The 14,496-nt window shown below is 41.2% G+C and overlaps 1 protein-coding gene across 4 annotated transcripts in view; it reads left to right on the top strand.

The window, feature by feature from the left end:
• plekhh1 (pleckstrin homology domain containing, family H (with MyTH4 domain) member 1) overlaps positions 1-14,496 on the top strand; it is a 204,724-nt gene that overhangs the window by 140,398 nt on the left and 49,830 nt on the right. For all 4 annotated transcript variants that reach the window (XM_057859463.1, XM_057859464.1, XM_057859465.1 and 1 more), the window contains 6 exons: positions 8,257-8,406; positions 13,065-13,127; positions 13,205-13,354; positions 13,538-13,621; positions 13,693-13,774; positions 13,845-14,024. In XM_057859463.1, the coding sequence (XP_057715446.1) occupies positions 8,257-8,406; positions 13,065-13,127; positions 13,205-13,354; positions 13,538-13,621; positions 13,693-13,774; positions 13,845-14,024 (709 nt within the window). The remainder of the gene's footprint in view (positions 1-8,256; positions 8,407-13,064; positions 13,128-13,204; positions 13,355-13,537; positions 13,622-13,692; positions 13,775-13,844; positions 14,025-14,496) is intronic.

The raw sequence follows: 14,496 nt of genomic DNA, 5'->3' as shown, positions 1-14,496 counted from the left end.
CCCTGGAAGTTTGGTTTCCTGGTGGGAATTAGCAAGTGTCTTTCGAGAGGGTACAAGGCACCAAATGGGAAATTTTTTTGCACTAAGGGACAACTACGCGTTGACTAACATTGACAGCAATAGACATCCAATCCATTTTGACTGATCGCTGCTAGCCCCTCCCAGTAAAAATCGATTTGCCAATGAGTTAATATTGTTAGTCGTACAAACTTTTCCTAAACATTTACATTGTATACACTAAGGATGTAACGGTACATGTATTTGTATTGAACCGTTTCGGTACGTGGTGCTCGCTTCGGAACGGAGGCATACCGAACGAGTTTCTGACTTAATGTAACCCTTACTTTTCGAGGCTGTGAGTCGATCGGGTTATAGTTTCTTTGTGTAGATTATATTTACTCTGCCTTCTATACTATAATGAGGACACACACGGTAGGACAGTATAACCCAGAAACGTCAACGGCGCGACAACGTGGCTGCCGCGAAACGCAGTGAAACGCGGGCGTTAAAGCCAATCAGCCAATGCACACCAGCCGCAGTGCGGCCGCGTATTAGACGCGTCCCAGAAGCGGCTCAACACGAAGCACGCGAAAAGAACGGCAGAGTTTATTATTTGATGCGAGACGCGACCCTCCTGCGTCAATACTACTACCGGTAGCTAGGATCGGGCAGACTGGAAGCCACTCGTGTAAAAATACGGTGGATCGGGTCTGTTTTCAAACTAATATGCAATCGTAACCCACTTTTTGAGTCCATCAGATCTCTGCTATAATAATAACCAACACGACCTCCTGTTCAATACAAAACCCTCCTACCACAACAAAACAAGTAGGAACTAATATTCACAAAGGAACTAAAGTTATACAACACAAAATATACAATATAAATGAATACAACATCACATTTGTAAAATGTAAACACATAATAAATAATAGCCCATTTAAATAAAATAAATTGAAATGAGCTAAAACACCTGTAATTAAATAATAAGAATAATACACAGATCCTGCTTACACAATTAAATTTATTAATTTCTGTGGGCGTTTTAACTTGAGAAAATCCACCAATAAAGCTTTTGAAAACCGTTCATAAGGAAAAAAATGATTCATTGGGGTATTTCATTTGTAAAATGCATGTTAAAATCTTTGTCATTGGGATTGCTTTTCTCTTTAGCACAGGACTTTTTTCTTCTTTCTTTCAGAAAGAAAGCTGACCAATACGCGGGGTCTGAAAGGCAAATTGTTGTTGGATTATCTTTAAATACCCGCTACTTTTTGAGCAGAATTCTAGCTTTGTATAGGCTAATGTTCCTATTGTTGAAAGCACAAAGGTATGTAATAAACAACTAGCACATTTATATTTTGCATTTTGTTTTCTTACCGTACCGAAAATGAACTGAACCGTGACCTCAAAACCGAGGTACGTACCGAACCGAGATTTTTGTGCACCGTTACACCCCTCGTATAAACTCATCATGATTAGTTTTCCGTTCTTCCTGCACAGCTTCATATCAAAGCCGCCAGCCAGTCAAGGACCAAGTGGTCATCCCAGGTCCAAAAACCTCCACATGCAGGAGTTCTGTAATTTGTATAGCTAAAGCCTGTATTTACAGGCGGGCTAATTGTAGGGACTGCGGGCGCGCAGTTGGAACCGTCGGACTTTGAACATCTCGTCTTTTGCTGTGCTGACGGCGTCCCTTTTCTGTTTGTTATTGCTTGACTTTGCTTTCGTTTTCTCCTGGGTGGACTTTGACATGCTTTGTTTTATCTCAGGGCAGTATCCCCCTGAAGCCCAGTTTTGCGTAGCGATATGAAGTTTGGTAGCCATTTCTATCACGAGTACTGTAATTTCTGGACTATAAAGGGTTATATGCCACACCGGTCAAATTTCACAACATTTAAGAAATAAATCCACATATTTGCCGTACCTGACTATAAGCCGCCGGTGTCCTTATCGTAACATAGGATATTTACATAGATGTTACACAGAAATATTTGGTTGATCAAAAATATATTTATTAAACAGATAAACACATATCAACATTACCAACATGTTGTCTGAATGCTTCAAAACAAACTTTCAAAAATAGGTCACTACATTTGCAAAGATATACAGTATATTCCACTTTACCTTGCCTCCTTAACTTAAAGTGGATTAAATCGTCTTAAAAACGGTTAACAGCTAGGGCTAGCCCTTATATAGCAAATTTGTTGCAGCATTCTGTGGCAATAAAATCCTTCGAGTGCCAGTTGAAAACAGCTAATCAATGCTAGCATTGCGTTGTCTTGTCGTGGCAAATAGTGGATGCCCATCAATTTAAAATTGTTCTTTTGTAGCAGCATAAAGAACAATTTGGCGCCATATTTATTTATAAAATCCTTAGTTTTTGAGTAAGTTTGATGAGCTTCTGGCAAACTTTATTGGTGCTAGTGTAGCAGCTGAGAGCTATGTCATGGTAAAATTTGGAAAGTCATTATTTTAAAATATGTCTAATTATCCATTTTTTGTTATTTTTAACAAAACAATATGAAGCTCGTTTGTAAAAATAAATAAATAAATAAGCTGCAGGGTAGAAATGCCAAGAAAAAAATAGTGGCTTATAATCCGAAAAATACAGTAAACGTTAAAAAAAAACATCACAAGAAGAAGCATGGAATTTGCAATTTGCTTGAAATGCTGCCATTTCTGGGTCGTTTTGACAGTTTACAGGTTCAAAATTTTTTATTTGAAGTCATTTAAAAAAAAAAAATATATATATATATATATATATATATATAAAAGAATAATTCAGCCCTTATAGTCAGTTTTACTCAGCAACAAGACTTTCGGTAGCCATTTCTATCATGAGTAGACACTCAACAAAGTTTCAAAAAGCCCGGGTTGAAAAGTAACAGAAAGACAGCAATTTTGGTTCAAAATACCCATTTTGTCTTAATAGTGCCATTCAGAATATAGATATGATATAAAAGAAAAAAATTGCCCCAAAATGTCAGTTGGGAACATGACACTTGGGTTACCCACAAAAAGTCTCAAAAGCCACGGTCGAAAAGTGCCATAATTTTCAGACTATAAGGCGCACCCCACTGTAAGCTGCCACCCACCAAATCTGACACAAAAACAGCATATGTTCATGGATAAGCGGCACCGGACTGTAGGCTGAGGCTGTCCTCACTGTATTATGGGATATTTACACCAAAAGATATTAACAGGTAACACTTTATTTGATGTCATAAGACTGTCATAAGACTGTCATAATTATGACATGACATTGTCATGAGCATTATTGAATTCTTATGACACAAGTCATTTTGTGTTATCCGACATAATATCTCACTTTTAAATAGATGTAAAAGATCCGAACGCTTCCACGCGAACTCTGCATAGAGTAACAAAAGAGATAAAAAGTTTTGTCTGAAGAGGAAAAAAAGGCGATCAGGGATAAAAGGATACTCAAAAATAAACATTGGTCCGGCTTTCACTCACTGGCGTGCCCACCCCCCCCCAAGCCCCACCACCCCATGGGGGAGTTACCCACACTAAGCCACACAGTTGCTAAGCGTCATATGCTATTGTTTAGCCATAACTGGATTCATTACCTTATTACTATTCATCCTTCAAACAGCCGCTAGAAACAGAAATGTCATTTAATCCATCTCCAGGTGACTGGTAGATCGGGATTTTACGACACTGTGCGGGTGTGCGCTGGTCCTTATGGACAAGGCAGTCTCCCTTAAGGCAAAACACTACAGCTTTTGTTCACCGGCGTCGCTAAAATCGATCAGAACTGAAAAGTTATCTAATGTTGGTTTAAAATCTGCAAAATGGGGCGTCCTTTAGAATGCTTTAAAAATCTGCCTCAATAGTCAGATTGACTTGGCAAGATGAAACTTATTAGCTATGTTTATCATGAGTCGACACTCAAAAAAAGTCTCAAGAAGCCATGACCGAAAAGTAACAGGAAGTTAAACTTTTTGACTGAAAACTGATAGTTTTTAAAATCGTTTTGGCAATTTCCAGTGTCCAACATCTAAAGTAAAGACTATTAAAAAATAAGCCCCCAAAGTCAGTTTCACTTAGCAACATGAAATCCATTAGCCATGCATATCATGAGTGGATGAACAAAAAAAGTCTGAAGAAGCGATGCGGAAAAAGACACAGGAAGTTAGCCATGTTTTGAAGTGTTACGTTCATTTCTGACACAGGTCCTTTAAAAGGGAAATTGTCCACAAGATTTCAGCTGATAGCTACTAAATTCATACCATACCGTATATGAGTGAATTTTCAGTTCTTGTCACTCACATGCAATGAAGTTTTCACCATTCATCGTCTACTGTATCACTATCAAATGCACTGAAAGATGCTCATTCAAAACTGCTTTAAACATTCATAACAAGCTTCCTCTACATTTGCAGGTAAAATGTCCATCACAGTCATGCATTCAGCACTTTGTCCATTCATCCTCACACATTCTTGCCTCTTTTCTCTGTGCCTGTGAGAGCTGAAGAACTCCCACCACTGTCCACCCCCCTCTTATGGGACTGTCATGCAGAAAGACAGCATTGTGCCAGACCGGACCAGAATCCAGTTTCAACCCTGCCTTGTAATTAAGAAGGGATTGCATGGGAGGGAGGAGGTTTGGGGTTAGCAGGCAGAGCTGACCTGCTTTGGCCGGCCAGCCTGAAAGCCAATGAACCCATCGCTCCCCCCGCCGACACGACCTCCCCACTGAGGTTTTGTGCATGGCTACGCAAGGGAACGGAAAGAAAGTTTCAATCTTTACTCGATCCAGCTGTTTTGTTCGTTTGCGCTCGTCTCCAGTGTGTGTCACCAACAGGAAGTTTTTCAAGTTTGCACTTTTTGCTTGTTGAATCACCAGCACGGAAGCAAAGTGGCTCTTTTCTTGTAAATGAAAACAGCCGTCACTCGCACAGAGAAAGGCCATCACGTGTCATCAAGGGCGTAGGTTTGCATAGGGACGGTGGTGACATAACACTACCAACTTTTAAGGATGCTCAAATTGTCCCCAATAACGTTTAAGCAACCTTATTTGAATTATATCATGATTATAATTAAGGGTGTAACGGTACATGTAATTGTATTGAACCGTTTCGGTACGTGGTGCTCGGTTCGGAACAGAGGCGTACCGAACGAGTTTCTGACGTAATGTAACCCTTACTTTTCAAGTCTATGAGTCGATCGGGTTAGTTTCTTTATGTAGATTATATTCACGCCGTCTTCTCGACTATTATGAGGACCAACACGGTAGGACAGTATAACCCAGAAACGTCAACGGCGCGACAACGTGGCCGCAGCGAGAATGCAGTGAAACGCGGGCGTTAAATTCAGTCAGCCAATGCACACCAGTCGCAGTGCGGCCGCGTGTTGGACGCGTCCCAGAAGCGGCTCAACACAACGCACGCGAAAAGAACGGCAGAGTTTATTATTTTACGTGAGACGCGACCCTCCTGCGTCAATACTACTACCAGTAGCTAGGATCGGGCAGACCGGAAGTCACTCGTGTAAAAATACGGTGGATCCGGTCGATTTTCAAACTAATATGCAATCGTAACCCACTTTTTGAGTCCATCAGATCTCTTGAGTGGTTGATCGGGGCACAGTTGACTTGCCTTTGTTGATTTACTGCTGTCTTCTCTGCTATGATAATAACCAACACGGCCCCGTGTTCAATACAAAACCTTCCTACCACAATAAAACAAGTAGGAACTAATATTCACATAGGAACTAAAGTTATACAACATAAAATATAACATATAAATGAATACTACATCACATTTGTAAAATATAAACACATAATAAAATAAATACTAGCCCATTTAAATAAAATAAATTGAAATGAGCTAAAACACCTGTAATTAAATAATAAGAATAATACACAGATCCTGCTTACACAATTAAATTTATTAATTTCTGTGTGGCGCTTTAACTTGAGAAAATCCACCAATAAAGCTTTTGAAAACCGTTCATAATAATAATAATTTTAAAAAATGATTCATTGAGGCATTTAATTTGTAAAATACATGTTAAAATCTTTGTTATTGGGATTGCTTTTCTCTTTAGCGCAGGACTTTTTTTTTTTCTTCTTTCTTTCAGAAAGAAAGCTGGCCAATACGCGGGGTCTGAAAGGCAAATTGTTGTTGTATTGTCTTTAAATACCCGCTAATTTTTGAGCAGAATTCTAGCTTTGTATAGGCTAATGTTCCTATTGTTGAAAGCACAAAGGTGTGTAATAAACAACTAGCACATTTATATTTTGCATTTTCTTTTCTTACTGTACCGAAAACAAACCGAACCGTGACCTCAAAACCGAGGTACGTACCGAACCGAGATTTTTGTGTACCGTTACACTCCTAATTATAATTGATGATAGTTATTAATGATAATAATTTATAATGTCTTCCCATATGTTGTAAGAATAGAATTGACCCTTCCATTATTAGGTGAATTACTGTATTTTCATTACGTTCAGACTTACATTTAGCCCTTCTTAATTGCTGAATGTCTGAACGCTGAATCAATTGCTGAATTTTTCCCCTCAAGCACACGTTTGATTGGCTGATGACTAAGTGATGACTAAAAACAAACAAACACGCACACTTACGCACATAACCCTGACAGAAATACATGTCATCACGCCGCCTCCTCCACCTCCTTCAAAGACGAGAGATAATAGAATTTTTTTCCCGCCAACTGCAGCAGCAGCCTCTGTAAGTAGATGTCAATGTTGTGGAGGTGGGGAACACGCCACTAATTATGCTACTGAAAGTCCGACCTGCATCACAGTTAGCATAACATTAAACTGTGTGAACTTGCTAACCAGCAAAACTCGAGTAGGAAGCAGCTTTAAGATTAGTGTCCTCCTGTAGTGTATGTGTTTTCTACCGTTAACGTTAATTCAACTGTTTATTTATTTATTAAAATATATTTAATTACTTTCTACTTTATTCATTCAAAAATAATTTTATTTGCCGCCTATGCAGACATTTCTTTTAACACCCCCCCCCCCAAAAAAAAAAACAACACACACAAAAACACAACCCGTTGTAAATTTCCTTTCTAAGAAGAAAGGGGAATTTGCCCCGTTTTCTCCCTTGAAAGTAAAAATTTTAACTTTTTTCATTTTTACGTACGCCACACATCAGCATATTTGTGAAAAATGTAACCCTGACCCCTGTTCACACAATTTTTTTTGGTCTTATTAATTCATTCACTCCCAGCCATTTTCACCGGAGCAAGGCCCTTCGCTCCCGGTCGTTTTACTGGATTTTGACTGATTTTGCAAGCCCCACAGAAAACTGTTCTATTGCTATATAAACATGGAACCAACCAAAAGAAAGATTAGACTCTCTTCTTTCAGCAGAAAAAAAGTTACTTCGTACCTTTGCTTTAGTTACATCCCAAACATCTGAATATTGTTTTCCTTTTACAAAATAACATAAACAACAAGACAAATAGAGCTTTTGATAGCAAAGTAACAATTTATTTACACATAACTAACTGAAAGATGACGCTGTTTTGGCCTCATCGCCATCTGTCTCATAAAGATTAATTTTTTTGAGTCTCTGTGGGTTCTGCTCGCGAGCAGCACGGACTCAAAGGCATCGTCCGCTGCACTAGTGGTCCCGGTCGTTCTGCTCGGTCGTCCAGCGCCTGGCATCCCGGGCGTCCTACCGGTTGTTCTGCTTGGTCGTCCGCCGCCTGGCACCCATTCGGTAGTCTTCCGCCGGCGCCCGGCTGTGCGGCTTGGCCGTTTGTTGCAGTTGAATTGGGTTGTGGGTCTTACGAAATGCGCTACGGCTCTCCAGAGGTCAGTTTTATTGCTTTAAAAGGGATTTTCAGCTTTGTGCTTTGGAGCTAAATTGAATCACGACCCAGTGATGTCTTTTTTGAAAAAAAAAAAAAAAAAAACGTAAAAGACGTATAAATACGTCTTTGGGACACTGAAACAATTAAAAATAGAACATATTTATACGATTTTGGGAGCAAATGAGTTAATGTCCCATCCCCAGCAAAAAGTGCATATGCAGGTTATTCTGTTATAGCGTCCCTACCAATGTTGAGACCAAACCTACGCGCTTGCGTCTCATGTACAGTAGCTCCACCCAATGAAAACCAGCACCTTGCATGAGAACCACTTGAAACAATCTACAGTACATGTCTCATACACTTTGATAAATTTACCACAACCTCAACCTTGCACAATATCAATAAAACTCAACTCATGCTCACTTCTTTCAGAAAATGGCCGACGTGTTGGACACCGGTGGCGGTGTTGGAGGTGTGGGCGTGCCCGGTGTGGATTGGCAGCAGCGTTGCGCCTCCCTGGAGATGCAGCTGCTCAGATTCCGACTTCAAGCAGGAAAAATCCGGGAGCTGCTGGCCGAGAGGGTAAAGTGTATGAGTCAGTGTGATAAACTGTAAACACGGTGTCCAGTCATTGTGTCTCACCGGATATTGGCCATATGCATTGAATATTCAACATCTAAGTCATCGTGGCACTTCCCTTCCCTGGAGAGTTGTGGAGTAAACAGTAAGGAACCTCTCAACCGTTTCACTTTTTAGATTCAAATCATGATTACTGGCTTCACAATTACAAGTAAAAGAGCCAAGCTCACCTATTTTAATGCATACGTTGCACTACCGTCCCCTCACAATCCCATCACGGTGCTGGGTAATGGCTGCCAGCCGAGAACCTGGCTGCCACTGTAATAGGGTGGTAGGTGGGTCCCACACTTTTTGTCGATGGCGTGGCCTCTCCTCTGCCTGGGCTACCGGCCACGGGAGTGGGGGGAGGTTGGGGCTCTGATCTCGTGTCGCCCCGCGGCAGCTCCTCGGCGTCCTCTTGCCTCCACCTTCCCCTCTCTTCTCTGACTGGGTATCCGCCCTGTGCTCCATCGCGGGTCGCTGGCTGGGCGCCGGTGTATCGGCTGGATGTTGCCTGCTCCGGCGGGGGACCCTGCCATGCCCTGGGCTTGGTGGGCCGTTGGCGGTCCCGTGGGGTGCCGTGCCGGTTGGGGGGCTGCAGCTGTGGCTCGTGGGCCGGGTGGGCGGATGGGGGTGGTCGTGGGGTTTTCAGTGCGCCCCCTCTTGCCATCCCTGAAGGCTGGTTGATGGGTGCGCGGGTGGCCCGGGGGACCACGCTGGATCCTGGGGGGGGCTGCTTTGCTGGGCTGCGCTGAACCCCCCCAACCCGGCCGCCCTCCCTCCCCGGGCTGGCTGGCTGGGGGAAGTGGCCATGGGTTGAAAGTTAAAATAGGTCAATACAGATTTATGTAGCCCTGACCCCCATTCACCAAATATGTTTGGTCTCATTAATGTCCTGTCCCCAGCAAAAAGTGTACATGTAGGTTTTGCTGTTATATCGTCCCTACCAATATTAAGACCCAACCTACGCCTTTGTTAACAGGTGCCATTCAACTAGTTGTCAGTCATCATCACAAATGTTATGAAAATATTTTATAAAGGTTGAAACGTTACCGAGTGTTGCTTTAAGTCAGGGGTATCAAGTTTTGTCGTGGGCCACATCGTAGTTATGGGTTCATTTGGAAGACCATTATGTCTACCAACTTCCTTGCCACAATTAATCGAATAGTTGGCGAAGGGAATAGCAAATTAATTATCAACTATTGATAGCATGGACCCATTTTTTTCCCCATTTTCTGTTGCAGTTATATTTTTTTTAACTGATTCTGTACAATTTCTGGTTACTGATTTCAAATCTGAAAAAGAAAAAAATCTCAATCTCCTTTCTAAATCCTCACTTTCATTAAAGACTAAAGACATTTTAGTTAAATTTAATTTCAGCAAGAAATACGAAGTCAAAGCACATGGTTTACTTTTGTGGGCCACACAAAATGACACGAAAAGGCGGATATGGCCCCCGGGGCGCTAGTCGAGTTTTGCAGTGTGTGCGTGCACACGAATGTGCGAATATGTTGGGGGGGAGGGTTGATCGCCTGAATGGTGACCATTCCGTCATGTTATTGCTTTTTTGGAAAGGCTGCTTTCATGGTCTTCATCTATTCTCTCTTGCCAAGTTAGGAGTGTTTTACACATTGACCCACTTTGGTGTGGAAAAAAAGCAAGCTTAAGCACGAGATGAAAAAAAAAGTGACATGACGTTTATCTCTGCAGTGAGTGAGGACGAAGGTCTAGTGAGGAGTTCCTTGGGGGTGCATTTGTTAGTGCAATGTAATATGAAGGCAAAAACTTTAGTTCCAATAACTTTGTATATACAGTTTTTGCATGTTTTGGGGGTACGTCTGTGTGTTTTCTGACTTCTACCATTTGTTGGGTGGACTAACATACTAGGGCTGCCACGATTAATCGACTAATCAAGGACAAATGGGCTGTCAAATTAATGGATGACTATTTTGATAGGTAATTGTCATGAGGCATTGTTGACCTTCGTTACTTGCCGTTTTACTGGATTTTGACTGATTTTGCAAGGCCCACAGAAAATTCTGTTCTATTGCTATATAAATGGAATCCACCAAAAGAAAGATTAGACTCTCTTCTTTCAGCAGAAAAAAAGTTAACATCTTTTTCCATTCTTTAGAAATCAGCATTAGAAAATAGCTTAGTTTGAGCAATTTTCCAATTTCTGATGAAAAAAACGGAGAAATTGAGCTTTTTATGAAAGCATACATAACTTTGATTTATACACAGCTATTTTTCGCTTTTGTGACATCCCAAACATCTGAATAATGTTTTCGTTCTACAAAATAACATAAACAACAAGACAAATAGGGCTTTTGATCGCAAAGTAACAATTTATATACACATAACTAAACTATTGAACTGTTGAACTATTTGCACACATAACAACGGGGAAGGCTCTCGGCTGTTCCCGGTTGAATGTGGTGGCTCCCAGTAATCTGATGAGTCTGGATCAAGATCTGTCTCACTTTTTTCATCATCTTCATCGTTGGTTTCAACCTCGGGCTCAGGAGTAACGCAACATGAGCGTCGCAGAACGCGTGTGGAACCTGACGCTGTTGTGGCCGTCACCGTCTGTCTCATCAAGATAGATTTTTTTTTTTATCCTTCTTTGACGATGGTTTCGTTTTCTTTTCAAAACACTCCTCCAGTGTCGTTTGCCTTTTTTGCCCAATCGTTCTCCACATTTTTCTTAAATTCTCACGCATCTTAACAGGATCCCTCCAACTTCCGTTCCCTGACTACCGTAATTTCCCGAATATAACGCGCACTTTTTTCCCCCAAAATCAACTTGTAAAATCATGGTGTGCATTATAAACGGGTACATGGGTGGAGGCAGGAATATGTATATATATATGTATATATATATATATATATATATATATATATATACACAGTATATATAAAACAATTTTTTTTTTTATTGACACGGCCAAGTTGTGTTGAAGAAAAACGTATGCGGCGATCCGTTGCCGACCATTACGGTACGTGACGTCACCATTTTGTTTCGGTAATACTTCACTCTGATCGGCCGAATGATTTCGTCTGTGTTAAATTTTGCTTTTTTCACTCTTCGTAAAGCACAGAATTTAGTTTCTTGAACTCATTTCAGTCAACGAACAATGAACATTGAGTCAATGAACATTCGTTCATTCGCTGCCATCCCTCCCACTTCAAACGGATTGAACGTCTATGACCGTCAGTATTAGCCAATGCCAGGCAATGAGGTAATTTTGGGCCATTTAAGGTCATTTACCTGTTGATTTTCAGTTACCTCCTGTTGATTTTGGGGTATTTTATGGGTCACTTCCTGTTCATTTTGTGTTACAGAACAGGAAGTGACCTGGGAATCACCCAAATGAATAGGCAGTAACTCAAACTCAACAGGAAACGACCTGCAGATTGCCTAAAATGAACAGCAAATGAGCTGTAAATGCCCTGAAAATCGGACAGAATGACTGTGAATGCTCTGGTTTCAAATGAATGAACATTCCCAGTCTAAATGGATTGGGCGTCGAGCACCGTCAATGTAGCCTTAGAGTTTTATTTTTTATTTTTATTTTTTTAGACATTGACACCTTTTGAAAATGATATCTCGATTCTTACAGGAGCATATCGATAACATTTTGGGATACAAAGTATCACGATATATCACCATTTTGATATTTTGTCACACCCCTACTGGATTTTATTAGCAATTTTAAATTGCAATATTTGAACACATATTAACATACACAAGAAATACAAACTTGTTAATCATCAATTAACTATCTATAAGGGGGTAATCATTAGTTCACTACATTCCTTACAGTTTAATTAACGTTAACAGTAGAAAACATACAGGAGGATATTTCTCTCAACGCAGCTTCCTCATGGAGTTCGAGAAATTCACACGGACTTTTCAGTAGCAAAATTAGTGGTGTGGTGCCCACCTCCACAACATTGACATCTTTGTACATTACATACAGTGGCTGCTGCTGGTGGAAAAAAACTTCTAATTTTGGAGGAGGAGGCAGCATGTTGTATTTCTGTTGGGCTGTGAAAATGTGTGTGTGTGTGTGTGTGGGGGGGGGGGGGTCAAGTCATCAGCCAATCAAACGTGCGTTTGAGGGTAAAAAAATTGACTGGCACATCAGCATGTGAAAAGGGGTCAATGTAAGTTTGAACATAATAAAAGTACTGTAATTCACTTAATAATGGTAGGGTCAATTGAATTTTATCCTTACAACATATATGGGAAGACAATTTAAATGGCCTATATAACTGAAGTCATAATATAATGCAAATAAGGTTGCTTAAAAGTTGGTGGGGACAATTTGAGCATCCTGAAAAGTTGGTAGTGTTATGTCCCTACCATCCCTAAGCAAACCTACGCCCTTGAGTATACGTAACAACCTCTTATTTGCTCAGCGGCAGTCACGTAGCAGAACATCTTCGCCTGTCGAGAAAGAGCGATTAATTATTGATTAGGAGGTTTTCATGTCTGTTGGCCCAGTTGAACTTTCCCACACGGGAAAGAGGAAGAGGGCGGAGGGCGGCCGTGCTGACTTTCTACCCCTGACGCATGAAACCATGGTAACTGGGAGGCTTTTGTCTTGTTAACTCAGATGCAGGAGTTGGAACAGCGGGTGATCGAGGCCGACCGGCGTGCCGAAAGCGCAGAGAAACAGGTGAAAAGGGCAGCTTTTGTCCTGAGCTTGGCAAGGCTTGCGCAATTTATCAGTGTCAACTAAGCCATGCATTTCAGATCCACACCATGGAGGAAAAGCTGAAGTCGGCAAACATCCAAAGCAGCGAGTCTGAGAACTTATTGTCCAGGAGGTACCAAGAACTGACCATCCGGGTCCAGGAGAAAGATGCCACCATCAAGAATTTGGAGATACAGTTAAAGAAACAGGTGTGAAGGTGTGGGGTTGAACCAAAAAACGGTGGTTCTTAAATTGGAGGTCAAAGGAGCCGTAGTTTAGGGGCCCGCAAAGTAGTACGAACCATGTGATTTTCCTCTCTCTCCTCTCTTTTACTCATAGAAAAACAGTTGTTTTAATCCATATGTTGTAATGTTTTTTTTTGTTGACTCCAGATCTCAGTCAGAGCCCAGGAAGCCAAAATAATTGAAGAGAAGGCGGCCAAAATTAAGGACTGGGTGACTATAAAGCTCCGAGAGGTAAGAGTAAACGGTTGCATTCTGCTCTGGACAAGAGGACAATACCAAAGGCCTAATTTACTCATCTATAGCTGGAGCAGGAGAACCAACATCTTAAACAGTCAAACCTGAAGCAGACCGAGCAGCTTGTGTTGCTGCAGGACAAACTACAAGGTCAGGAATGAGAAATTATCCCTCACATTGTTTTTCTTGCAAAACTATTCAATGTAGTGTTGTTTGTAAGTTCTTTTAGAGAAACCAGTCTCCTGTCCACCTGGATCTCCGGGTAACTCACCCAGAGCAGACGCTCACCAGGTAACAAGCGGTCCTCTATTTCCTTCAAGCTGCCCCGTTACTCTGCCCTCATCGGATAACAGTAGAAGACTGGCAGTTGCCTGTGGAACCGCCAATAATTTGTCAATAGGTGAATGATCATTTGCGTCTGGAGACCAGGGATTTGTCACATATTAAGCCACATACATTGGGGCAAATGAGTATTTAGTCAACCACCAATTGTGCAAGTTCTCCTACTTGAAAAGATTAGAGAGGCCTATAATTGTCAACATGGGTAAACCTCAACCATGAGAGACAGAATGTGGAAAAAAAAAACAGAAAATCACATTGTTTGATTTTTAAAGAATTTATTTCCAAATTAGAGTGGAAAATAAGTATTTGGTCACCTACAAACAAGCAAGATTTCTGGCTGTCAAAGAGGTCTAACTTCTAACGAGGTCTAACGAGGCTCCAATCGTTACCTGTATTACTGGCACCTGTTTTAACTCATTATCGTTATAAAAGAAACCTGTCCACAACCTCAGTCAGTCACACTCCAAACTCCACTATGGCCAAGACCAAAGAGCTGTCGAAGGACACCAGAGACCAAATTGTAGACCTGC

Source organism: Corythoichthys intestinalis, chromosome 15 (assembly GCF_030265065.1).
Source record: "Corythoichthys intestinalis isolate RoL2023-P3 chromosome 15, ASM3026506v1, whole genome shotgun sequence".
Taxonomy (NCBI): Eukaryota; Metazoa; Chordata; class Actinopteri; order Syngnathiformes; family Syngnathidae; genus Corythoichthys; species Corythoichthys intestinalis.
The sequence above is the reverse complement of the archived record's forward strand: the minus strand, read 5'-3'. Positions and strand labels throughout refer to the sequence as shown.